This window comes from Myxocyprinus asiaticus, chromosome 23, assembly GCF_019703515.2.
Source record: "Myxocyprinus asiaticus isolate MX2 ecotype Aquarium Trade chromosome 23, UBuf_Myxa_2, whole genome shotgun sequence".
NCBI classification, from domain to species: Eukaryota; Metazoa; Chordata; class Actinopteri; order Cypriniformes; family Catostomidae; genus Myxocyprinus; species Myxocyprinus asiaticus.
Window position 1 is genome coordinate 24,026,757 of NC_059366.1, and position 25,428 is coordinate 24,052,184.

A 25,428-nucleotide genomic window follows, 5' to 3' on the forward strand; every position below is an offset into this window, starting at 1 on the left:
GAAAAGACAGAGAAACATCACCATCAATGGAGCACCAGTGGAGAGAGTCAGCAGCTTCAAGTTCCTCAGTGTCCACATCACAGAGGAACTCACATGGTCCGTCCACACTGAGGCCATTGTGCAGAAGACTCACCAGCGCCTCTTCTTCCTGAGACGGCTGAGGAAGTTTGGAACTTCCACATCCTCACACGGTTCTACACCAGCACTGTAGAGAGCATCCTGACTGGCTGCATCACTGCTTGATACGGCAACGGCACCTCCCTCAACCGCAAAGCCCTGCAAAGGGTGGTGCAAACTGCCAGACACAACATCGGAGGTGAGCGTCCCTCCCTCCAGGACATATATACCAGGCGGTGTGTGAAAAAAGCTCGGAGGATCATCAGAGACTCCAGCCACCCGAGCCATGGGCTGCTCTCACTGCTACCATCAGGCAGGCGGTATCGCAGCATCAGGACCTGCACCAGCCGACTTCATGACAGCTTCTTCCCCCAAGCAATCAGACTTTTGAACTCTTGATCTCTCACGATCAATATACATCAGCACTGCACTTTATTAATCTTATAATCTTATTTTTCACACTGGACTGTTATAAATATATTCTCTCCTAACAACACACTGGCAACTGACTATCAACCGATAGCCTGAATGTCAATACAACACAATACAACATACTGTATATTTTATATATTCTATTTTTATTGTATACTGTGTATTCTACATTGTGTGTATTGTATACTGTACATTGTATATTATTATTTGTATATTGTGTTGTGTAATTATGTGTATATTAGATATGTAAATTGTGTTGTAAATCTGATGTTTATTGTAAATTGGTATATGTATCATCACTGTCATGACTGCTATGTTGCTCGGAACTGCACCTAAAACTTTCACCCACTGTTGCACTTGTGTTTATAGTTAAGTGATTTGATTGATTTGATTCAAATATTACCTTTCATGTAGTGTGTTATATAGCTGTTTGTGAATGTAAAAAAGTCTGCAAAGTTTCAAAAATCAAAGTGCACGACAAATGGAGATATTGACTCCCAAAAGAAAGAACCGATTCTGAACACCTGAAATTAGTCGTTAGTAATTCCAGACTTACTTCCTGTACTAACCTACGTAATTTGGTAACAAAAAACCTGCCTCTGGTCTTCATTGGCTGCTCGTGAACAGCTTTGACCCGCCCTCAAACACTACACTAAGTGGTAGACCAATCACAACAGACTGGGACATCTGACCAATCAGAGCAGAGTAGGCTCTCTGAAAGGAGGAGTTTAGAATGAATCCTTTAGAACGGATCATTGAACGGATCACACTTGTGTACACTGGATAAAGCCGGTAAGAACGCTGGTAAAGGTGTTTACATGCAACACGAAATCGGCGTAATGGGAAAAATATATACTGATATAGGAAAGCTGTTTAATGCGTTTACATGACCAAACACATTGTCACTTATTGAGCATAATCATGCAGGAACGTGCATGACAACGCACTCAATGACATATTGATTGATGAGACCCTCCCCTCCAAATCCTTTCACGTGGTCACAGGAGCATTTGAAACACGATAATACCAGATGTAAACAGCAATATGTCTCGGCTGACCACTGATCGAATCACTAAAAAGGCATCTAAATACCAGGTGGAAACAGGGCTACAGTCATAAAATAAAGTTTTAGATTAAAAAAAGAAATCGCATATGCCCATATGGTTTTGTAATAAAAAGAGGGTGAGTAAATAATGGCAATTTTCCTCAGTTGAACTATCCTTTAAGAGCTATACAAAAAAAAAAAAAAGAAAGAAAAAAAAAAATAAATAAATATATATATATATATATATATATATATATATATATAAATAAAAATTAAGATGCTCTGTCAGCTTATGGCAGATATGACTACAATGGCAGGGCTCTTTGGAGTTTCAGGGTTGTCTCTGAGCTGACAAAGGCAGGCCCAATTACAACAGGCTAAAATGAAATGCATCCTTACACTGTGTGTCAGCTCAAAGTACTTCTGGCAGGCCAGCTGATAGTGCATTCCCTTGACTAGCTCCAGAATCTGTGAGAATGAGAGACAGAGAGAGAGAAAGATGGGTTGGTAGGAAGAACGAAGAAAGAAGAGAACGAGAAAGTAACAAGACAAGAGAAAGGAAGACAAATTAAGAAGAGCAAGGAAAAAAATGTGGAAAGCAGTTAGAGTGATGAGAGAGTGGGGAAAAAAGGCAATTAGAACATTATAACAGTTGAATTCACTAACATTTTGTTTTTAAATTTATAATAGGGATGGGTAATAATGGTCAACAAGTCGAGCAACAACAACCTAGCTTATCTCGATTTTTTAGTGGCAGTGCTTGAATTAGCATGCTGTGCTAAGTCAGTTGAAATGATAAAACCCTCTCAAAAAAGGTGAAACACATTTTAAAATACATCCCCTTTAAAGCACCACCACTAGTCATACATATTCAGATGGACGTATTCAGCCATTGCATCGCACATTGTTTTTTGAGCATCACGCCAAAACCATTGTGTTTTTAAGACGCTGTGTCAAGTTTAAAAAAAATTAAAACTCGATAAAGTCTCAAACTCCTGAGTTCTGGCACGTTTTGTTGCACTTCATCTAGCTTTTTCTTTTTTTTTACGCAAGAATGCATTTTATGTAAACACCTCCTAAGAAACGTTTCCGATCGAAGTCACGTGGACCCGAAACCAGGCTAATTATCCAGGGCTTCCTTAACATTGATTAGTCAACAAGGCATTCGGGCAACCCACCGACTAGTCGTTTTTGAAAATATGTAGCTTTGCACATCCTTAGTATACATAATCTGTGTTGTGTTAATCATAAAACATTTGTTGGCACCACAATCCAGGTAAAAGCATTAGATGAAATGCTAAATCAATATCTAAGCAGAATCAGATCTTGCAAAACAATAAAAATGAATAACACTTAAAATACACTGTGCTCAATCTTCTCCAAAACACACTGACGCAGGAAACATTTATGAGGTTTTAGGTGAGACAATGAGGCAATATGCCATCAAACAGAACAGGTTGTAAAAACTCTTTTTTACAACCTGTTTCTCTCTTCTTCTTTTTTTTCTTTTTTGCTCTGACCTCCCCCTGGTGATGCTTTTAACATGGTGTATTCCCAGTGGTAAAGCATGGCATTCCACCTCAGCAAAAATATCAGCAAGAGCAGAAATGCATAATACATGAATCATCATATTTAATCATCATCAGACAACTAACTTGAGAGCTGCGGAGACAGAAGCTACCTGGAAGTGAAACTAACACAGTATATACCGCAAAGCATCAGGTAGGGGTCTAATAATATGCTGAGAAAAACAAGTTACATATCACAATTTTAACAGAATGGCTGGGATAACATGGCCAAAAACAGCAGACTAAATACATTAAACATTAACATGGCACTTATTAGATGTGTCGCTATAACTGCTGTGGTGCTGTGCTTCATTGGCACTTGGTGAGTTTATCTTAACATATTTTTGCATGTAGCTAAATATGCTTTGTACAGTTTGCTACTTCTGAAGTGGTTTTGATTTTTTTTTTTCTTATGTTAAAATACTTTTTCCTATCCCAGCTTAATATGCAGGAACAACTATAAGCAAGCTATTTGTGGGCTGATTTCCTTGAAAACAGTAAACACTGAGACGCTACATATTGCTCTTTTTGTTTGGGCTCAACCAGTGGCATGAATTTGAAAGGGGCTATATGTTTGCCAATCTTTAGCAGACAGGGCAATGTTTGGTAATTATTCCATTGGTCATAATTTTTGCAATTCCGTTTGGTGGCGCAGACACTTCACCTTTTAGTAATTGTCACATTACAACATATATGATTATTCTTTTGTATGTTGCTTTGGTAATAAACAAAATACCTGTGGTTTAGTAACCTAATAGCAAACAAACAGCTTTAATAAGACAATAATTGCATTGGATGTACACATATTAAGATGTGACATGAAAAATGCTGGGATTAGGTCTATCAGTGACACGCATGCCACTCTGCATGTTCTCGCTACTTCCTCCACTGTTTGAACTGTGAACCACGTATGTGATCCTTTAATCTGTGCTTCCTGAGGCAGAACTCACGCTGTGAATGTTTCTAACAGTGAGTGAGCTGAGCTCAGTTTTCCACAGTAGTTTCTCCTTCCCGACAGGAGTCTAACTCTTTTGACTGTATCGTCACTCCGTCAAAAGACAGGTTGACTGAGAAGGTTGGTATTCTGCATTTTAATCACCTTACTACCCGGGCTTTTCACTTTTTCTGCGTTTTTAATTATCCAGCGCACTAGGCTGACTCTGCAGCAAGAGGGCCACGTGCTGCGAGAGCTTGGGGTGAACATCAAGCTGTTGCTTCATACACCCAGAGGTCTACGACTCTCTAAACACTCACAGTCTATAAGGACACTGCTTGGGGTCTCCAATGAAATTATGAGTTTAACTGGATTGGAAAAGTGCTACCCTTGGGATGCCATGACGTACTGCATTAGCCAGCTATCAGCCATTTCACTCAACCGCACTATGGGTGGAACTGGAACACCTTAAAGCAGGAACCAGGGGCACAATAACGCACAGGCTTATACGGGCTGAAGCCCAGGGGCCTACAACTCCCTTGGGGCCCAGCGGGAGGAGCACGTTTAAACACTTTCAGCGGGAGATGCGGTTGTTGACATGGTGACAGTGTGCAACCATTAAAGGCGCCCGTGTAGAGCTTGTTCAGTGCACAGCAGTTCAATGGTTGCAATGACATTGCAACCATTGATTAATAATATAATCTAGTTTTTCTGTAAATACCCCATATGTTGTGTGTATGATAACATGTTTGAGTAATTCATAGTGAAAAATGAAATGTTTGAAAAACTACACTTACAGTAGTGCCATGAATTTATTTGAAATTCTGCTAAATAAGGCGGAAACACTTCATCACTGTGAAAAGAGTCCATTCTAATCTTAAAATTAAAAGAGATATTTAGAAACCAAAATTGTACATTTTAATGTTATGTTAAAAATGTTGCATATTGCTGGGCCTATGCAGTTAATGGGAAATATTAATAAAATTCCATGTTTTATTGCTTACTTTTGTAGGATAAACAATTTTTAAATTGTGTTGGGTCACTACTTGATGTCTAATGTAAAATCTGGATCCTGACACAATATCATTTGAGAACCACTGGCTTACATACAGTATTATTATCAACATTATGTGGTTAAATTAACTTTTTTTAAAGTGTTTTTCATGAAATTGTTTAGTTGGCACATATCGTCATGCTTATTTACAGCTCAAATTAAAAAAATCCAAAAGAAATTGCATCTCTATGATGTCGTTTAATTTTTGATTGCTACTTTCAACCACATTAGCTAAACTCTTAAAACTACCCCAAGAGACAGTATGCAACATTTGACTTCATTTATATATTCTTTTTAATAGCCTTTTAATGCTAAACTTAACGGCCTTTTTAAAAGCAGTCCGTTAATTACATTAGTGTCTAAGGTTTATAACTCCAAGAAAATTACAGCAAGGCCGGACCATCTAATTTCATTGCCATGCCCACTGAAGCTCTTTAATGTGGAAAAAGTCAGCTGAAATGACTATAAAGTGTACTTTAAATAATGCTCCAAATCACCAGATACAGCAAAGGTCAAAGCAATCAACACAGATAGTTGGAGCCTTCGTTTACACTCCAGAATTCAGAACGTTACTACTTTTCATCATTAATATTCCAGAAGTACAACAAAATCATTAATATTCCAAAAGTACAGCTGAAAGGGCCTTTCATGGATGCCTTGTTAAGAATGAATCATAGCATTTTTGTAAGATTATTGTGGCGGAATTATCCGCCCCTCTGGCTCGTCATCGTCGCCCCGCCTCTTAGGGCCGCCCTTCAGCCAGGCTCACGACGGGAGTTGGACGGGAGAGCGAGAAGAGGTGCATAATTAATACGCCTTGTTTGGTCAGTGGTGAAAGAAGCACACCTGATGGGGATAATGCTTCATCACCGCTGTCTTTAAAACGCAGTGCACACCTCTTCTTGGGGAGCCGGCTTCAAATCTCCATGTGTGCACACACTGGCATCCTCGCACGCCCAGGACCAGTAGATGCGCTGCCGGACCAGTTCTTCGGACCCCCGGACGCCGTAATGAGTAGCCAGGGGTGAACTGCTCACATTGCCGGCGACGGGCTAGATGCCGGGCCGCCTTCCCCTCACGCTTGCCGCGGGCCTGGGAAGACAGGCCGCCGCTCCATGTGCCGTGGACTTTGGAGGGAGCGTGAGCGGCCGGCTGAACCAGCCCGTGCCTGGGCTATCCAATGAACACTACCCCGCCCCTTTCACGGAGCCCTGTTCACCGCGAGGATGCCAGATTCCCCCTTTATTATGAACACTATTCCCCCTTGGACATTTTATTACCCCTTTTGGACATTTTTACGTTTATTATTGTTTCTAATAAATGCCTCTCCGAGGCTTGACGCCACACCCACTGTGTCTGTCTCTTGCTCACCCTGCCACAATATATATAACGGTATCATTTTAATTGTCCTTTTTAATCATTATTTAGTATTTTGTTTGCTCTGTGGTTGGGTAGAAGAGATATTTAAAAGTAAATCTTTTTATGTAATGCCAAACTATATTTTAAAGCAACAACAACAAAAAAAGTATATGACATATGCCGATGAATTAATCCAATCACAATCACACATCTCAATAAATGAGAACAGCCACCGTTAAATTAAATGTACAGTGGTTCGCAAGAAAATGAAGACTTAAGTCATTATAATGTTTTTTATTTATAAAATTTAGTGCTGAACTCACTAAATTAACAGCCCATGTTTTAGTCTTTAAAGCCCTTTACACCTTCTATGACCCTCCCTTAACCCAATGGTCACTTCTGTATCTTTGCACATTTTGCTGAGCTTGCTTAAATGTGTTGTACTATTCAGACCAACCTGATTGATCCCAATGGGGGAAATTTTATAGGACTGCAACTTTTGTTTCAGCAGCTCAGGGTCATTGTGGCGGAATGGACATCCTGTAAGAAAAAGATGGAAGAGAAAGAGGTAATAAGTTTACAATCACAACAAAAAAGCCTGAACAAATCTCAGAAAACCTGTTCTACAGGACAGTAGAACACTACCCACCTTGTGTATTACGCACATTGTTAAAAGCAGATTATCAATTAGGCTGAGAACTTCGGAATTTGATATTACGAATTCAAGACCACCTGCATACTCAGCAGTCATTATCCAAAGATTATTAATTCTCTTCGCTACAGAACTAAACATAGGCCTCAGGGGAACCGATAACATTCAAAATCAACAGTCTGCCTGACTATGACTCACCGTGGTAGTCGCCTTGACTGGGTGGATTTGACAAAATCACCTTCATGCAACTGTAGGGGGTGTAGTCAGTGCGCTTGCCTTCCTTCCCAAACATGTGGCGGATGCTGTAGGCATATGCTTTGTCAAACTGCAGAGCGAGACAAAGACGAGAGAGAGAGAGAGAGAGAGAGGGACTATGAGTTTGTTGGTGAGGACAGAAAATGTTCGAGAACAGGGGTAGGAAGAGTGGGGAGGTTATGGGTGAACCAAACACATTGTCGTACATCAAGTGGGTTGTGGCAGGGTGTTTTCCGCTATGAAATATAGAGCTATTAGCAGGGACCTGCTGTAGTGGTGTCGCTAAACCACAGACAGCTGTGACTGGATTATGGATAATGTGGCTGCTCTCACTCTTGCACCCCTCCCCCGTCTCTAATTCCACCATCTCTACATACAAACCTCTGCTGTATTGCCATCAAATCAAATACAAAATTAACACATGCAAAGGAAAATGTAGTCATAGTTAAAGAGCCACAACACAAGAAATATGTAGAAATAAATACGTAAGTGCTTTTTATTTAAAAAATGTAAGTGCTCACAGTAAAGTTATTAACTACAAAGATAAAAAAACAAAAACAAAAAACTATGAATTTACACTACAACATTCAGGAAAAAAAGAGAGAATTATAAAGATAATGTATTTAGTTTTCACAAACTCAGACAACAAAGACGTAACACAACCGTTTACAGTTAGCTCTATGTACGTGACAATTGTGGCAGGTAAATTCAAAAGTGACAACACCATAGTAACAAACCAGCATTCTGAAAAGTGGTTACAACACAAATTAAACTAGTCTAATTTTGATAATTGATATAATTGCAAAATAAAAATAAAAAAATAATAAAAGGCCTAAAACAAAAGCCTATAGTGTCAGAAATGAACATTTCCTTAAAAGGGGCCATAATTGCACCCTGGATTTAATTATCAGGTGCATTTTATGTTAATTAGGGTATTTTTTCTAAACATATAAAAAAATGTCCAGTCATTATTTTATTCAAATCATATTTCATGTGATAATGTACTGGAGCATTTTTTTTTTTGCCCTCACATATTTAACTTCTGGGGCATTTTTTGCCCTGAGCCCCCTATAATTTCTGACCTAGCTAAAACATTTTGCAAAGAAAATAAATTTTATGCCATAAACATGGCAAACTGGAAAATCTAGCGACTAGTTGTTCTCTGGTGTGGGCCAATCCATCTGAGTGGATTGAGTCCATGCTGCTAAATCATAAATGCCCTGGAGATGACTGAGTGATGGCAGTTACAAAACAGTAAGTAGCAGTAATGGCACATTTATAACATTTCATTTTTGGCAAGTACTGCACGTGCTTTGAATTTTAAATAAATCTTTTATATTATTTTGAGTGTGGTGCAGTTTCTGATAAAGTGTAGCATTGATCATCAAAGGCAGATGGAACAATGAGTACAGTTGAGTGCATACATTTGCATCCCTATATTGTCTTTCAGAATTTATACAAATATAAGAAAACTCTATTTAGTAATGATATTCAGAAGTTATATAACAGATATTTTACATATATCTGACAAGACAATAATAATTTAAACAAATCATCTGTTCAAAAGTTTATATTCCCTTGGTTCTTATTATAGTGTGTTGCCTTCTTGAGGATTAATGAATGCTTGCACATTCTGTAGTAGTTGTGCATGACTCCAGAAAAATTTCAAAAGCTGGATGTCAAAATCAAATAGCCACTACTGGGTAAAAATGTGCAATGTGCACATAGGGTTAATCACAGCAAATTTTCAGAATTACACCACTTCCTGTTGGCCATAAAAAATTAGGCTTCTCTCTTTTTAGCAGAACATAAACATGTGCTTTGTTTAAAAACCAATGTTATAAAAGAAAAATAATCTGGGCAACAAAGTGACCTTTAGTCCAAACGCGCCCAGCAGTGTGCACGTGCATGCGGGACAAAGAGATTTAGGCTATTAAATCATTTATGATGGCCAAGTGAATACTTGATATATTTTTTATACTTCTGGGGATATATTTAATATTAAGAATACATTTATTGAAAAGACGTTACTTAGTATAGGCTAGTGTTTACTTTGCTTATGACTTCTATCCTGAAAATACCCCCACATGGGAACACATTTAAATGCTTATTTTTGCTTAACTTTGGGTAAGGCAAGCCCCTTATTTTAAGCTTGTTATTTCAAAACAGGTGCCTTGCCACTTGTGAGATCTGGAAACACTGCAAATGGTATATCACCCACCCTTAGCACAGAGTACTGTCATTTTAAAAGAATGCCATTACCCATTCTTTTAATTTCATTCTAATGGTTACCATTTGGAAAGGAGGCTGCAGAATGCCAGAACCGAAACTAAAAAAATATTTGTTTCCAGTCAGAACTAAGCAAAATGAAAAACATTGTTTTTAGTTCCTGTTAAGAACCAAGGGGATGTAAACTTTTGAACAGGATCATTTGTGTACATTCAGTTATTATTTTGTCTTGAGGAATATATGTAAATATCTGTTATGTCAAATAGCTTCATCAGTGCAATACTAAATAAAAAAATAATAAAATTTTTATGATCCTCATTTTTTTAAATAAGAAACATATTGCAGATTTTTACAACTATACTGAAACTAAATAGTCATTTTCAAAAAATACAAAATAAATAAAAATGGTTTATGCACAATTAAAACTGACTAAACTAAACTGAAATTGAAAACCAAAATGAAATATAAATAAAAACTATTGACATTTTCATTATTGTAATAACCCTGGTTCACAGAGCAAATTATTTACATACTTCAGTTTGAGCAAGGCCTAGGACCAGAAAAAACCTCAAATCTCAAATGGCTATTATCATACAAATTAAAAGTGATGTGAAATGTCCTTCTTTGAGCATTACTGAGTCTTATTTGTGCTTTACGCAGCTCTTTTTGTGCTAGAGCTGCCATGTATATCATCTTCCACCTTTACAAATATGGTATATGCTTAAGAAACCAATGCACTGTTTGCATTTGATGAGGGTCAGTGCATTTAATCTCAGTGCTGAACTCAATCCACCAATCATGTACACTCTGGTAACTATCCAAAAGGGTAACTTATCCTCCCTGAGCTGGTAATGTCTGGGCTTAGAGAGGGAGAGGGGGGGAAAAAGAGCAAGGGGTGAAACAAAGAATGCAGAAGTATTCATTATCTGCTGCACTAAGATGCCATTACCATGGTAATAAAACCTGTGAACTTGACAAGGTGACTATCAGCAAGGTTGCAATTAAACAGGCCATAAAATCAACTTACCTAACCACAAATTAATTATATTATGGGTCTATAGACACAAGCAACCCCTCCAGTTTTAATATTATATCACTACTCTACAACTGTTCTTGTTAGCCATTTTGTTCACTTGACGTACATTATTAACAAGCAATTTTTTCTCGTTTACACCACTACAGCATTTGAATTGGCCACACTCAACAGGATGTGAAATTGGAATTTGAATTTGAATTGAAATGACAGAAAGAGGAATTTCTTGAACTGCAATTTGAAATTCAACTCAGTCACAGAGAAACTTTATTTAATTCAACATAAATAATTATATTATATATATTTATTTACTGATATGTAGAAAACATATAAAGCCTCAATTTAAATTCAGAAGTTTGAATTGGAATTTAAAAGGAATTCTAAATTCAATTATGTATGTGGCACATGCCTGCTCTACAAGCCGAGTGTAATCTGACCTCACTAAGTGCAAATGTTCCCCGTTGCATGTGTGCACTCTGATTCAAATGGGAAATTACCTATTCACATCTTTTCTGTCCTCTTAAATGTTCACACACCAGAACAAAGTAAATTATAGTATATGGCAAAACAATCAATGTATAGGGTCTCCAAACTCTCAGCACTGTACTGTCAGCCATAAACCTTACAGACAGTTGGTTGCTATTTGCTGCACAATCAGCTAATTAGAATAAAAATAATTACAGTATTAATGTCAACAGCCTCTCCCTTAATGTATGCAAATGCACATCTGACACACTTCAGATTCATTCCAAAGTAAACATGAAGAAAATATGTGTACCAGAGTAAACGATAATAAGCATCTTTGGGAGATGAAGTGCTTTTCCACCAGAGTCCATTAAGCGAAATAAACAGGTATGTCGATTTAATAATAATTTTTGTTGGTTTCTGTAGGTTGCATTTGAAACCTTTTTCTTACCTTTTCTAATTTATTTATATCATTAATATCTATTTTTTCCTGGAAAACATGTTGTGTATATGATAACATTTATTCTTAAATAATATTAAAAAGTACAATTAAAGCACTATACTATTCTAATTGTACAAATTTAAATTACAATTTGACGGGTTTGCTAATCTCAGTTTAATTTCAAATTAAAAAAGCACTCTCAATTCAATTCTGAAAGGTGCACAACCCTGCAGTTTAAAAAAGAAAAAGGTCCTGACGTGACCTGTTCCACGCTACCTTCAGGAAAGCCTAAGTCTGATGTCCTCTGGAATTTGTCATTCATAAAGCTGTAACTATTTGAAAAAGGTTGATTTGTTTTTCTTAAATGCTTCTGTCATGAATCTTCTTGCTACCATGACTATCAAATTTCAAATGTACCAAATAAATAAATAAAAATAGAAATTTACCCCCAAAAATTGAGGCAGCAATAATGCGCATGCGTACACGAACGTAATTTATTTGAGTAGATTGTATGACGATTTTGTATGTGGTAGTTGTTACTTAAATTATTAGAGTACCTGTTATGTAATTTCATCATGCGAAATGTACTGCTTCTCATGAAGGAAATATTTTTTACTGTTAAATAATAGGTAACAGTGTGAACTCTACCTAACGTTACTAAGTAAACTGAAGTACTTTTTTCCCTTGGGTATATTTTAACCAATATGTATGTATAGTATTTAACAGTTCCAAATTTTTTTTTTTTTTTATTCAGTGTACTTACAACATAGTATATTTAACCCATTGACTTTGCTTTGCTAAAAAAAAGAGGAGGAACCACCTAGCACTGCCTGTGAGTTTCGCTCTATCACCAAGACTACGATATCACTATTTGCTCAAAACTCAGGCTAAATGACTGAAAGACCCTGGATATGGTCATACAAGGCACAGAGTTATTGCAGCCATTTTTCTGCAGTTGACCGGCACCTAAAAATGCACTAGCCAAACAAAGGGGATTGAGTATGTCGCAACCAATGGCTAGTAAAACTCGATTTAAGCTCCGACAGTCTACCCACCATATTGCAGAGCTTAAGAGAGTATGGAGTAGGTGATTCTATTAGGGAAAGAAAAAAAAAAAAAAAAAAAAAAAAAAAAAAAATATATATATCTGGCAAAGCTGCTATATCAGTGTAAATTCATATCTTTCCATGTGGGACAGCAGATAACATTGCGGGAAATCTCTGTTTTGTTCACGAGCACACATACTGTATGTATGCACCCCAGACAGAGGCAGAATCTTGGCGTGGCCATCAGCAAGACAGTCCATTTTGAGGACTGCAGCAACAGACCCAATCCATATTAAATTTAGTGCCATTATAAAGCTTGAAACAGATCACCTTTGAAGAGTGGAAACAATCATAAATGGCACTGATTTAAAGAACAAGATGAGATTATCTGGGAAATGTAAAGCCTGTTACAGTAAAGGCAACTGTGGGATATGTACATAAACCCAATGAAATTCAAAAATTGCCGCCCAGGGTGGTACAATCAGTATTTCATATCACTGACAAAAGGCCATGCTTTGTATTCTTAAAGAATGGGATGTGGGTGGGAGAAAATTTCTAAAATTTCTTAAGAATGCTCTGTAAAAGAAGAAACAGACACACAAAATGTGAGTTCAAAAGACTGATGTCTCCGCAGAGACATTAACTGCAAACCCAGATGAAAAGAGAGGATAGGGGCTCTTGCCGGACTTTAGAGAGAGCTCTGAATTTCAATGACATCCATGGCTAAAATGTCATAGATATGCTGTTATTGTACTTGAGATACTCTTCATAATTAAGTTAATATGTAAACTGCTGTTTGTGTTCCATTTGGTTGTAGGAAAATGGAAAACACTACATTTTTGGGCACCTTACATTTTAATTTAATTTCAATTTAGGGAGTCATTATCAGTTTACATAACAATTCTCATGCAACTCAATTTTCCAGCAACAGCATAGGGGTGAAAATCTTTGACAAGGTTTGCCAAATCATTGCCAAATTCTGTGTAAAGATTCTGCATAAAAGCCATGTTAAAATATGTCTGCTCAGGTGTAATAATCTAGTACAAAGTGGCTCTGTGGCTTTTGTTCTGTTTGAATTAAAGGGATAGTTCAACTGAAAATGAAAATTCTCTCATCATTTACTTAACCTTATGCCATCCCAAATGTGTATGACTTACTTTCTTCTGCAGAACACAAACAAAGATTTTTAGAAGAACTTTTTAGATCTGTATGTCCATACAATGCAATGGGTGCCAACATTTTTAAGCTCCAAAAAGCACATAAACACAGCATGAAAGTAATCCATAAGACTCCAGTGTTTAAATCAATATCTTCTGAAGTGATATGATAGGTGTGGGTGAGAAACAAATATTTAAGTCAGTTTTGACCATAAATTCTCCTTCCTGCCCAGTAGGTGGCGATATACACAAAGAATGCAAATCACCAAAAACAAAATATGTAAAAGTCAAAGTGAAAGTGGAGAGTGACAGTAAAAAAGGACTTAAACATTGATCTGTTTCTCACCCACATCTATCATATCGCTTCAGAAGATATGGATTTCACCACTGGAGTCTTCTGGATTACTTTTATGCTCCCTTTATGTCATTTTGGAGCTTCAACATTTTGGCACCCATTCACTTGCATTGTATGGTCCGAAAGAGCTGAAATATTCTTCTAAAAATCTTAATTTGTGTTCTGTTGAAGACAAAAAGTCATGCACATCTGTGATGGCATGAGGGTGAGTAAATGATTACATTATCATTTTTGGGTGAACTATCCCTTTAAATTCTGCAGAGCAACCTTAAACTTTGTCATTGTTAATCAGTGCACGTTTTGTTTTCTGTGGATATGAAAGAGAATAATCTTTCTGTTCAGAGTGCGATACATTATGTATTCATTGTGATTCCTGTGTAAATGCATGTATTACCTTTATATACAGTATATACTGTATATATGACTCAGAAGGCTCCCACGTACGTTTGTTTTCACAGTGTAAGCACACCTTTACGTCATATGTATGCCGTTTTTTCAGCGCAACACACTGCATGACACTTATGTGTATCTGTAATGGTTTTCTCTGTGTATGCTTTTCACTTTTTCATAATCAACAGTGAATAAATTCAGAAAGAATTACAATCTGCACCTGTGAATCAGTCCTGTTCTTGACCATCTATAATTTGTCCATTTCTGTTCCTTCCTCTTCTAATCGTGCCTTCTAAATCTATGCAACATCTTAATCAATTACCATCCTCCAATCTCTAAATGCATGATGATGTTTCTTCATTGTCCTGTATGTTCCTTTGTTCTGTATTGGCTTTTTTCTGTCAATTAGTTCTGTTAAGCTATTGTGGTGTCTGCAGACTCAGCTGAGTAAACGGTGTGAACAGTTAGGGGCCTGAATGATTGAGAGGGCCTAGTTTACTCTGTACAGTGTGCTGGAGGAACCAGCGGTCTCAGGGGGGCCCAGCGCTCTAATTAAACAGGCAGCTGCTATGAGGGGTGTGGGGGATGTTTCAGACAGCCAGGCCTGTAAACAACGCAGCCACTTTTGTCACCATCACTGCTCCTTGTAGAGCACTTACCTTTCTGACACTGGGGAGGGGAATCACTTTTTTTTTCCATAAATTATGCTCCACACTCTCCCTAAGGGACACATTAAGAGATGGAGGCGAGGAAAAGAATGAGAGAACATAAAAAGATACCGAGACAGATATGAGAAAAAAAACTCATTATTCCCCGGCAAAACACCGCAACGTGAAACAACAATCTGTGATGAAATGATAATTCTGGCCATGCATACAAGATTTTCATATGTTAAATAATGTTTACAGTGTACAAATTACCCACAATTGTCAAAGACAACAGCTCAAGCGAGGGATTTGAAAAGCTAAATATTTTCATAATTGGCTATTCGTGGGTTGTCTGAACGAAGAGCTGACTAGTCAGACAAATTTCTTATGGGATGTACACATACGACATATTCTTGGTGTTTAAAAAAAAAAACAAAAAAACATGCTGAACAAAGCACAACAAAATCAAACAGAATGCAAGGTGTCTGAAGGGGTCACACTTTTAAAAGTTTAACTATTTTTAACTTGAAACGGTATCTTAAGAACACAATGCCCCAAGATGTCCATCTGCATGTGTAGGCTGACCAACCATTACAAAAAATAAATAAATACAAATAGTGCTGTTGAAAAAAATTTTATTCTAGAGAGAGCAGCCCTTTAGTAAAGTAACTGACAGATATTCAACAAATAAATTGGCTAAACATAAATATAATCTTTAATAGCACAAATGTAAGGATAAATGACAGAAACATTTCTCATAACTGGTGATTTCAAATCTTAATAAGAATTTTGTGAATCTTGCAATCCACAACAATAAAGCACTTGTGCTGCAACTCCACAAGCTGGGCTTTTTGGTGCTGCGTCCACTGACTGGTGGGGAATATTAAAAAAGGCATCATGATTCAATTATATCGAAGGATGGAGGAGAGATAGGGAGGTGTGAGATTCTACACCCTCAGATGCCCCGCTTCTTGCTTCCATCCTTCAAACCCTCCCCTCCGAAGGGGTGAATAAGCCAAACAATGATTCATGTGCCTTAAAGGTTACTGGCAAAATGCTAAAAAGTACCTTAATTACCTTTGCCTTTTTGCACACTATTTTGCATGCTAATGTTCTTTTAGTAGATTATTCACTCCATGTGAATGTTAAATGATTCAATGTTGTGTTAAGAGTGGCTATGATGCAATTTAGCGAAAACCAAGATGACCAGCCATATAATTATTTAGAATGCTACACATTCATAAAACAACCCATAGCTGCATTATTCACAGCAATAGCTTTTCATTATTGATTAAATCCCAGAATCAGAAGACATTAGACCTCTGGAAACAGAAGCTCATTTTAAATCTTAAGAAGTTCATCACTTTCTTCCTTCCTTTTTGATGTTTGTCAAATAAAATAGCTACATGTACAAAAACACAAACCTAATAGAAACTTGCCAATTAGTGAGAGAATACATACTTCAATTAGGTTACTTAACAATGGATTAAGTATACCCAGATAATGAGGGACTGCTCTTCAATCATATTTAACAGGAAAGCTTTCAAACAAAAACAACACCCTGCTGATAAGCTTCCATTTTACTGCTGAAAGTAAATTACTGATAAAACAATGGTGATACAACACAAATAGATGTCACAATATAACACGTTTTCTAAAACTTTATGATTTGACAGTTTGATTATTTTTATTTTACAGATATTCAAACTTTTCTTCTTCAGTAATTGGTTCTTTAATTATGGGTGGACCAATAAATGTCATCTGAATAAAGCACTCAACAATGGCATAACACTACTGTGCATTCAACACAAAACAATTATGTTTATAGGTAAATTAACCTAATATTTATAATAAAGTTAAAGGATGTAGCATCTGGACCAATCAGACACACAATTATTCATTATTTAATGAATAATCCAACAGACGTCTCAAGACCGTAACAAGCAAAGGTCCAAGTAGGCCCAAGCAGACTCCGAGATGTCTGCTCTCCCACTAATCACTATCAGCTTTTACTCCCCCTTTGCTGACACTGGTCTTGCAACTAGTGGACCTCAGAAACATTCCAGGTGGGGGAAGGTAGCCACATGCAAAAGCAAAGGAATGTGGGGAGAAGTAACTCACTCCATTCCCCCATAGGAAAGACACATAAAGCCCATAAAACAAACTTTTCTTCATTAATTTATAGACAAACTGTTCAATAAATGAACATGCACATCCTCAGGACATTGTGTGTATGATTATTACTGTCTTGTATAGTGTCTTTTGTACTGTATACCGTTTTGTGCATGCTTTATGACAGAACCACTAGATAATATAAAATTATTGGTATCATGCTTCCTATCAAATTAATCCTTGTGTGATGCCCTAAACATTGGTGTATATCACCCTCTTATAGCATGCATTGTATGCTTGTTATATTAATCAGAGCATAAAGGGGTACAAACTGCCAGCTTACTCCAATCATGCAAATGAGTCAGCTTCCAAACAAAAGGAACTTTTCCCGCTGGAAAATTACATATTTCTCATTGGTCAAGCCAAACTTGAGAGGAGTGGCCTCCCTCAAGAGTTAAAGGGCACTGTCGGAGTGACCTCCCTCTCTCTTCTCTTTTTTCTCTCTATCTCTCCCTTCTTCTCCTGGTTGCTGTTTGTGTGGGACCGAAAACACCCAGCCCAACCGCGAGGTCATGGGCCGACAGGCCTCAACACATCAAGCCATGTGTAACTTCCTCGACCATAACAGAGTCAAACTAACACCGCAAGTTCATCATCATTTCTTCATTCAACACGGAAGAAATTGATAGCAACATCAACACCATCGACTCAAGGAACCATCAAGACTTTCTCCTGAGACTGCATCCAGGCGCTCTCTCAACAGCCAAGGCATTGCAAGTATCATACAATTAACTAACTAAACAGAGGTTTAGTGTAAGCTGTGAACCCCTTTGTTTACAAAGGTGCTTTGAAGTAAGAAACTGATGGTTCTTTCAGATGGTTAAATGACTCTTTTCATAGCTTCATTCCCCTGTTCTGTTCTGGTTTCATTCACTTTCACTTTTCCCATGTATGCGTGATTTGTGTTTATGTGTTTGTTTAGATTAGTTATGTGTTCGTGGTTTAGTTAAATAAAGCTTTTGTGTACATTCTTGTGAGTTGATTCTGGTCTGCTTGTAAATCAACGTCAATTTAACGATCAACTGATCACAGTTAATTGTTGGAAAGAGTTCTGTGGCCACGTGGCCATCCTTTCTGAGAGTTGATAGCCGATCAATACGTCTATTGACATATTTACGTTCGCTGGACGAACAGATTAATTGATTGTAATATTAATTCAGCTACATCAAGTTAATTCTATTAACTGATCCAAATAGTTATAATTAATTATAACGAGTTATGATTAATTATTCATATTTCCCTTTTGAGCTAATTTGCTACAAGGAATAGTTCTCCCAAAAATCATAATTTTACAATCATTTACTCACCCGTCTCAGACTTGTATGACTTTCTTCTGCAGAACACAAAGATGGAGATATGATGTAAATATGTATCCATACAATGCAGGTCAATGGAACTCCACACTTTCAACCTCCAAAAAGGACATAAAGGCAGCATAAAGGTATAATCCATACTACTCATGTTTTACTTCATGCCTTCTGAAGTGTTACAATTGTTTTTGGATGAGAACAGATTAAAATGTAACTATTTTATGTTACTACAAATTTTGCAAACTGCAGTCTTCTAGGCGCAATCATGACTTGTGCTTGACGCGTGTATAGAGCACATGTACATGGGCAGAGCACCTTTACAGGGTGAGTAGATGAGGAAATTATCATTTTTGGATGAACTACTTTAATAATCATGCTTAAGTGAGATGGGTTACAGGAATGCTTGATGCATAGATTTTAAGCTAAATTATTATTCAAATACTAAATCCATGTTATTATTGTTGTAGTTAAATTATTTAGCTATCATTGTCTCAAAAAAACAGAAATAAAAAAAGCAAAAAGCAGAAAAACAACTAAAAATTTGTTATGCAAATTGCAAACCAGTTATTCTACAATTAAAGCTGAAGTGTTTGTTTGAGCGGCCCATTCAGCCAGACACAGAGACATTGGCTTAAACCAGGGGTTTTCAAGTCTTGGACACAGATTTTTACAAAATTTACAAGACCACATCCCAGTGACAAGTGAAAGTGAAATATTTCAGTTTTTTCTTATTAATAAATTTGCAAAGTTATACAAACTCTGGTTTTAGCTGTGTCATTATGGGGTATGGAGTGTACACTGATTTGAGAAATTTTATATATATATATATATATATATATATATATATATATATATATATATATATATATATATTTTTTTTTCTTCCAAAGTATTTTAGCATAAGGCTGCAACATAACAAAATGTGAAAAACATGAAGGGGTCTGAATACTTTCTGAATGCTCTGTAAGTCATGAATAGAAGGCCAGGTCATAGGGCTTTATTTGTCTAAGAATATTTAGTAAGTGGTTATAAGGAATGAAGAAGAGATCTGGTCTCATCACAATGTTCATATAATTATAAACATGGTGGTCTTGGTGGTAAGAGTTCTCACAAGATTCTTTTTGCAGTCTCAGAAGATTGCACTTCCTAAAGCACTTACCAAAACCTGATCTAAAACGTGCAAATCTTTTAATTTACCGTATATACATTGTAAGTCAGTAAAAAACAAAAGTAACAGTTGTTTATACAAATCTATCCACTCTCCCTCATGGCTGAAAGGAAGAAACGCTAGTGCTCAGTCAATAAGAATTATCCCTTTGGCAGTGTAGAGTGTAATCTCTCCAGTATGTGTGTGCAAGTTTAATGTGCGTCACACCGTTGCACCTCAACATTGTGCTCACTCAATCAAAATGAGTGTTAACAGCGACCATTTAGCAAGAGAGGAGCACACAAGGCCATAGCAGTCTGCTCTCAGCAGTTCCTGGCCAACAGCATGAATAAGAGGCCAAACAAGGTCCATGCCACTGATATGTAGCAGGTGCTATTAGAGTCCGGTGCTCCATGCAGTAATGAGACAGATCAGCCAAACTGTAATTTATTCATCTAAAATCAATGACTCATGACAAAATGAGTTTATTTTTGTATGTAATCCATTTTGTGTTGCATGTAGAATGCTGTCAGGTAAATACACAATTATTAGTATATCATACTATAATTAGTGGTGTTGGTTAAGATGAGCATCACTATTACTATTGCTCATTCTTGGGGTTTGGGGTTCATTTAAATTTCTAACGCAAAGTTTAACATTTTGGTCTGTAACTCATCCTGCACCATTTGTACTGTATTACGTACATAAACGATACCTCAAATCACACAGCTTGTCAAGGAGAGAGGTGCTATTACTTTTCTAAGTGATCATACTTTCGGTTTTTGATTTCATAGACTTAGATTGAAGGAGGGACCAGAGCCAAACCTAGGAACCAAAATTTTAGATTCAGGGGTGGGCTCTTTTGACTTGGGCCAGTAAGCAACCACCTAGAGTCCCCCCAGAACACCCTAGCGACATCCTGGCAACCACCTACAGCACACCCTAGCATCGTGGTGGTGACTTTTGCATGGGCAAGCACCACTGACGTAGTTTTATAATCTTAAAATATAGTCATTATTGTTGCTATTATACTAAACTGAGAAGCAAAGGAACATACTGTAGATTATTCATCGAAAATCAGAGCAGAGATGATACAGGCAGAAAATAGATTATTTTTCAAAATAGCTGAGTGCCTTTTTTATTCTTCAGGGTGCATAAAATCTGTACTGCATATATAATGTGCAGCTACCGCAAACAAAAAACATGTCTGTACACTAGGTGCTAAATGGTGGCATCCTTCCAACTACAAACTCATTCAAGAAGCAACTCCATCATAAAAAGATTCATAGATTACTACCTTTAAATGATTTGTACCAACCCACAACCAAATCTGTACAATCAGAATCAAGACAGGGGCCCAGACTGTGATGTTGCTATGGTTGTTTATTTGCCAGTGAAAGTGAAATGTTAATGAGGACTTTGTGCCGTCTGATATCCCTGACACCTCGCATACATCACTCACAGTACCGTGACCTGCATCCCGCCGATTACGGCAACCTCTGGCTCGAAGGGAGTGCTTCTTTCATTGTGAGTGGGTGGACCGAGTTCCACCTGAGAGGGTACACTGAGGGGATCCAGCCACCCTGGAAATGGGGCACTTTTGCGAGTGGCGGTGCATGACCACAAGAGAATGTGTTTGTCTGTTTGTTTTATTTAACCTCCCGACTTCTTTCCGAGGAATGGTTAGAGGCTATGAGAAGGTATATTGTAAATGGACACCCACTGACTGCTTTTGAGTCTGTGAAAGTGGCTTGGCAGTAGTCTAAGCAAAAGCACCTCTTTGAACTCCAGGTTGTTCAGTGCCAGCAACGCGGCATGGTAAATGTTTGGCATTTAAGAGAGCTGCTTCAAGTTTAAGCAGAAGAGGCACACTGTGCAAGTTTCTTAACTACACCATAGCTTTCCCAATTTTCTCTGACCAATTTAAACCCCAAAATCAATAGTTAATTAAGGCTGAAATAAAATGACAAAAAGTACAAGCTTTCCAACAAAAATAACCACCATTTAAAAGAAATCACAACAAAATCTTAGATAATGTTGGTTATAACTACTTTGGCCCATCCAAACTATAGTGGTACTTTAAAAAATTGCTGCAGGGAACATGTTAAAACCAAGGCCAAAAAAAGAACAGGACACACAGGGTATGAAAATTAGATTTTTCCGCTCTACTGCACAGAACTTTCAGATGGTCTTGTGCCACAGCATTTCCAATATAACAAAATTGGCCTAGATTTGATTTTCTGAAGCACGGCCACCACTAACTTCTCATCCTGCGAGTCTATTTTAAGCTGCTGCAGTGGAAGCAAGTGTGGAAGTCCAGCAGAAAGAACTGGGATAGCACTGTTCAAGGCTTGAATACATGGCTCCAGGGCACTATATCACAGGAAAATGTAATTGCTTTGCATGGGGGCACTGATCTTTACATGTATGGTGGCATGTGTCCACTGACTTTAACTACATACTGAATTGGGAACAAAAGAGGGTGTGTAGAGGCTAATGAGAAGGGGTGTGTTACAACATGTGTCTAATAAATTTAGACCGCAGGCATGCAATTAACTGCAAATCTGTTGCCTGCTGTTGAAAAAGTAACTGACCACCAAACACCATTGATCTTTGACACACACTCAGAAAGTACAAGTATATTTTAGGTAAGATCAGAATGTATTTGATGTTGGTAAGAGTGAAAGGTTCAAGAAATATATTTCAACTTTTTATCTGGAGTCTTCTTTTGGTGATGGTTTCATTACGAACTGATTACAAAGTATGTCAGGTTAGCTGGATAAACCTCACTCACTTGTAACAGATACGACCAGCTCTTTATTTATTTTTTACTAATAAAAATAATTTTGTTGTTTTATTTTGAAAGTGAAATGATTGTGATTTGAAATAATTTCTTTAAATTAATGAGAATAGTCAATATCACTTATTGAACACAACAACACAATCTTACCATTTAAGAAAGTCACTCTATATTATGAACCCCCAGCTATCTGTGGTTATTTTCCTCTTTCATTTGCAAAGGTGCTTGGAAATACATTTCCAGTCTTGTCTGTCCTCTCGATCTTCTTTCATTGCTTTTCGATGTAAACTGACATCTTATTTCCACCAAAAGGAAAGTGCACCATTCTATTGCAAATTACCTGAATTTGTCTCCTATTTTGCTTTACAATGATGCCACAGAATATTGCCCACCCTTTCATCTGCCAGCATGTGAAAGCTGAAATGGACAGATCCATTGTGTGACTTATTCGTTTTAGATTACTTCACATGCTGATATTCACCTCAATTGCAGACGAATCAAAAACTATCATGCTGTTACGAGTACCGTATTGTTTAACACAGAGGCTTGGCATTCTGCACTCAATGTGTATCTACTCATGAATAATGCACAACAAAACAATATGATGGTATTTGTAGACCCTCAATGTGTTCCCTTTAATCCATTAATTTTTCAAACTCAAGTGAATAGTAGGGCATTTCCAGACCTGTAGGTCATTTGATTTGTTTGGAAACACACGGCTAAAATTGTTTCAATGTTGCATTTTCTTCTTGTATTTTAGTTCGCTTTCACAAGGCAATATTTCAAAACGGACCAAAAACAGTCACGTGTCAGCAAGCTGTCCCCTCATTGGTCACAATGTTTGTGCACTCTTCCAGGATATAGCATTGATATACCGGTTAAAACTACATACCTGTAATTTGTTAACCATTACAAATTTTTGAGAATTGTTTACATCACATAAACATGGTACAGAATGCGCGTTCCAGTCAGAGTTTGTGCAGCAAATAAATATTGTCTGTCACTCGGCTGGATGAGTTGTAAAATTTATAGCATGGTTATCTGTATGTGTCTTTAGATGCTTTTGCATTATTTGCATTAAAAGTGCCTTTCCTCACAGTCACAGAGCTCTCCCTCTCTCTCGCGCACGCACGCACACACACATGCACACACAAAACACATATTTTTATCTGTCAAGAAGTTGCTACCACCATCCTACTTGTGTTCTGCCACCCACTATCCTGAAGAGAGAAGCGATCATACTAAAATTACCTTTGGAATTATAAGACAAATACTATATTAAACGTACAATTATATGTAATATAATCGGCAAAAGCTATATCCACATTTTGATTAATTAAAGTGATGTGCTGACCTACAGAAGTCTTCACCAAAGATCCATCAGGTATGTTTATAGTTTTTATAGGGATATTGTTTGATTATAATATATATAATGTATACACTTGTACTTTCTGAGTGTGTGTGTCAAAGAAAGCGAACTAATGGAAAAAATGTTCCAGGTTAAAAACAAATGCTCCAAATGAGCAAGTTGTGAAGACGCCCTTAAACCGCTACTATAAAATCCGTCCAATAACAAAACACTACCCTGTTCCAGTCTTGGAAACTTTCCAAAGCATCCAAACAGAGCTTTATTGTTCAAAACTTCAAGAGATTACACTTGAAATTCTGCCATTGACACAGGAAAAATGTTAGCGCCAAAAAACACTCCATCATTAAAATTTCTTGGACAGCCATACACTTTTGCACAAAAGGAGATCAATTACGCAGTCAATATCTGAGCTGCTGATATGAAGCTTTGTAGATTAATAGATGGAAACGTTTCAAGCACAAAATCTAAAAATGTTTCGCATTTCATCAGCTCTCTGGAACAGAATGCAATTTCTTATTTTCAAATGAGAATGCCAAGACCAAAGACAGTATAAAGAGAAGCCCCCTCGTAAAAAATGTATATGAAGTTCCACCATTCAGTTCAGAGAGCCAATCACCTTTTTAAGAAAGTTTGAGATTGTTTACTTTAGAATGTGCATTTACATTAACTAAACCAGACAGAAAAATAGTTTTGTTATTGCAGTTATATTATTGTCAGATTTTATAGCGGATTTGAAATATTTTACTAAAATGTAATTTTGACGAACAGTTTGAGATTTTGGTCTTTCCCTATTCAAGTAGAAGCAAGCTGTACTTCTACTAATTATATGCTTATTAACCAATTTAAAAAATGCTGATTGGAGACTTTAATGGGGAATTTAGTCTTAAAGGGCCATTAATACTAAATAAGAACATAAACTAAAGAATTAAATAGACTAAACCTCTTGATTAAAATGAGGCTATAGCTAAAAAACTTGGCAGCAACTATGACTAAAACTCCAACTGAAAAAAAAAAAATTTAAAAAAAAAAGTGAGTGTCAGAATAGATGGAGCAGCCAGAGAGAAATTCAGCATGTGTTATGAGGGATTTCTGTGCTGGTACTGAGCTCTCATGAGACAGTCGATTATTTTCAAATGCCTGCCCGACAGGACAGCCATTCTCAGGTAAGGATGTGAATTTCATTTGTTTCTCCTTGATTGAGCATCAGCTGGGAATAAACATTCATTTGTGGAGTGCAGGGAGGAGGGAAACTTAGGTCTATGATTGTGAGTGTAATTTTCTCGTTTAATGTACCATGTGGAAAAAATAAGATCTTACGCGCTCCTCTAGAATTGTAATTAAGGACACGATGGAAGGGCGGCAAATTATCTTCAACATCAGAATAGAAGAGTCAAATAACTCACAGTTCCAATATCTTCTCATTCAACTGAGTGACCCTCTCTAGTCGAGT

The 25,428-nt window shown here is 37.1% G+C and overlaps 1 protein-coding gene across 1 annotated transcript in view; it reads right to left on the reverse strand.

The window, feature by feature from the left end:
- LOC127414131 (DNA primase large subunit-like) overlaps window positions 1-25,428 on the reverse strand; it is an 83,378-nt gene that overhangs the window by 10,956 nt on the left and 46,994 nt on the right. The window contains exons 11-13 of the mRNA XM_051651914.1: window positions 7,360-7,486; window positions 6,967-7,049; window positions 1,994-2,062 (exon numbers count right to left, since the gene is read on the reverse strand). Coding sequence (XP_051507874.1) covers window positions 1,994-2,062; window positions 6,967-7,049; window positions 7,360-7,486 — 279 coding nt within the window. The remainder of the gene's footprint in view (window positions 1-1,993; window positions 2,063-6,966; window positions 7,050-7,359; window positions 7,487-25,428) is intronic.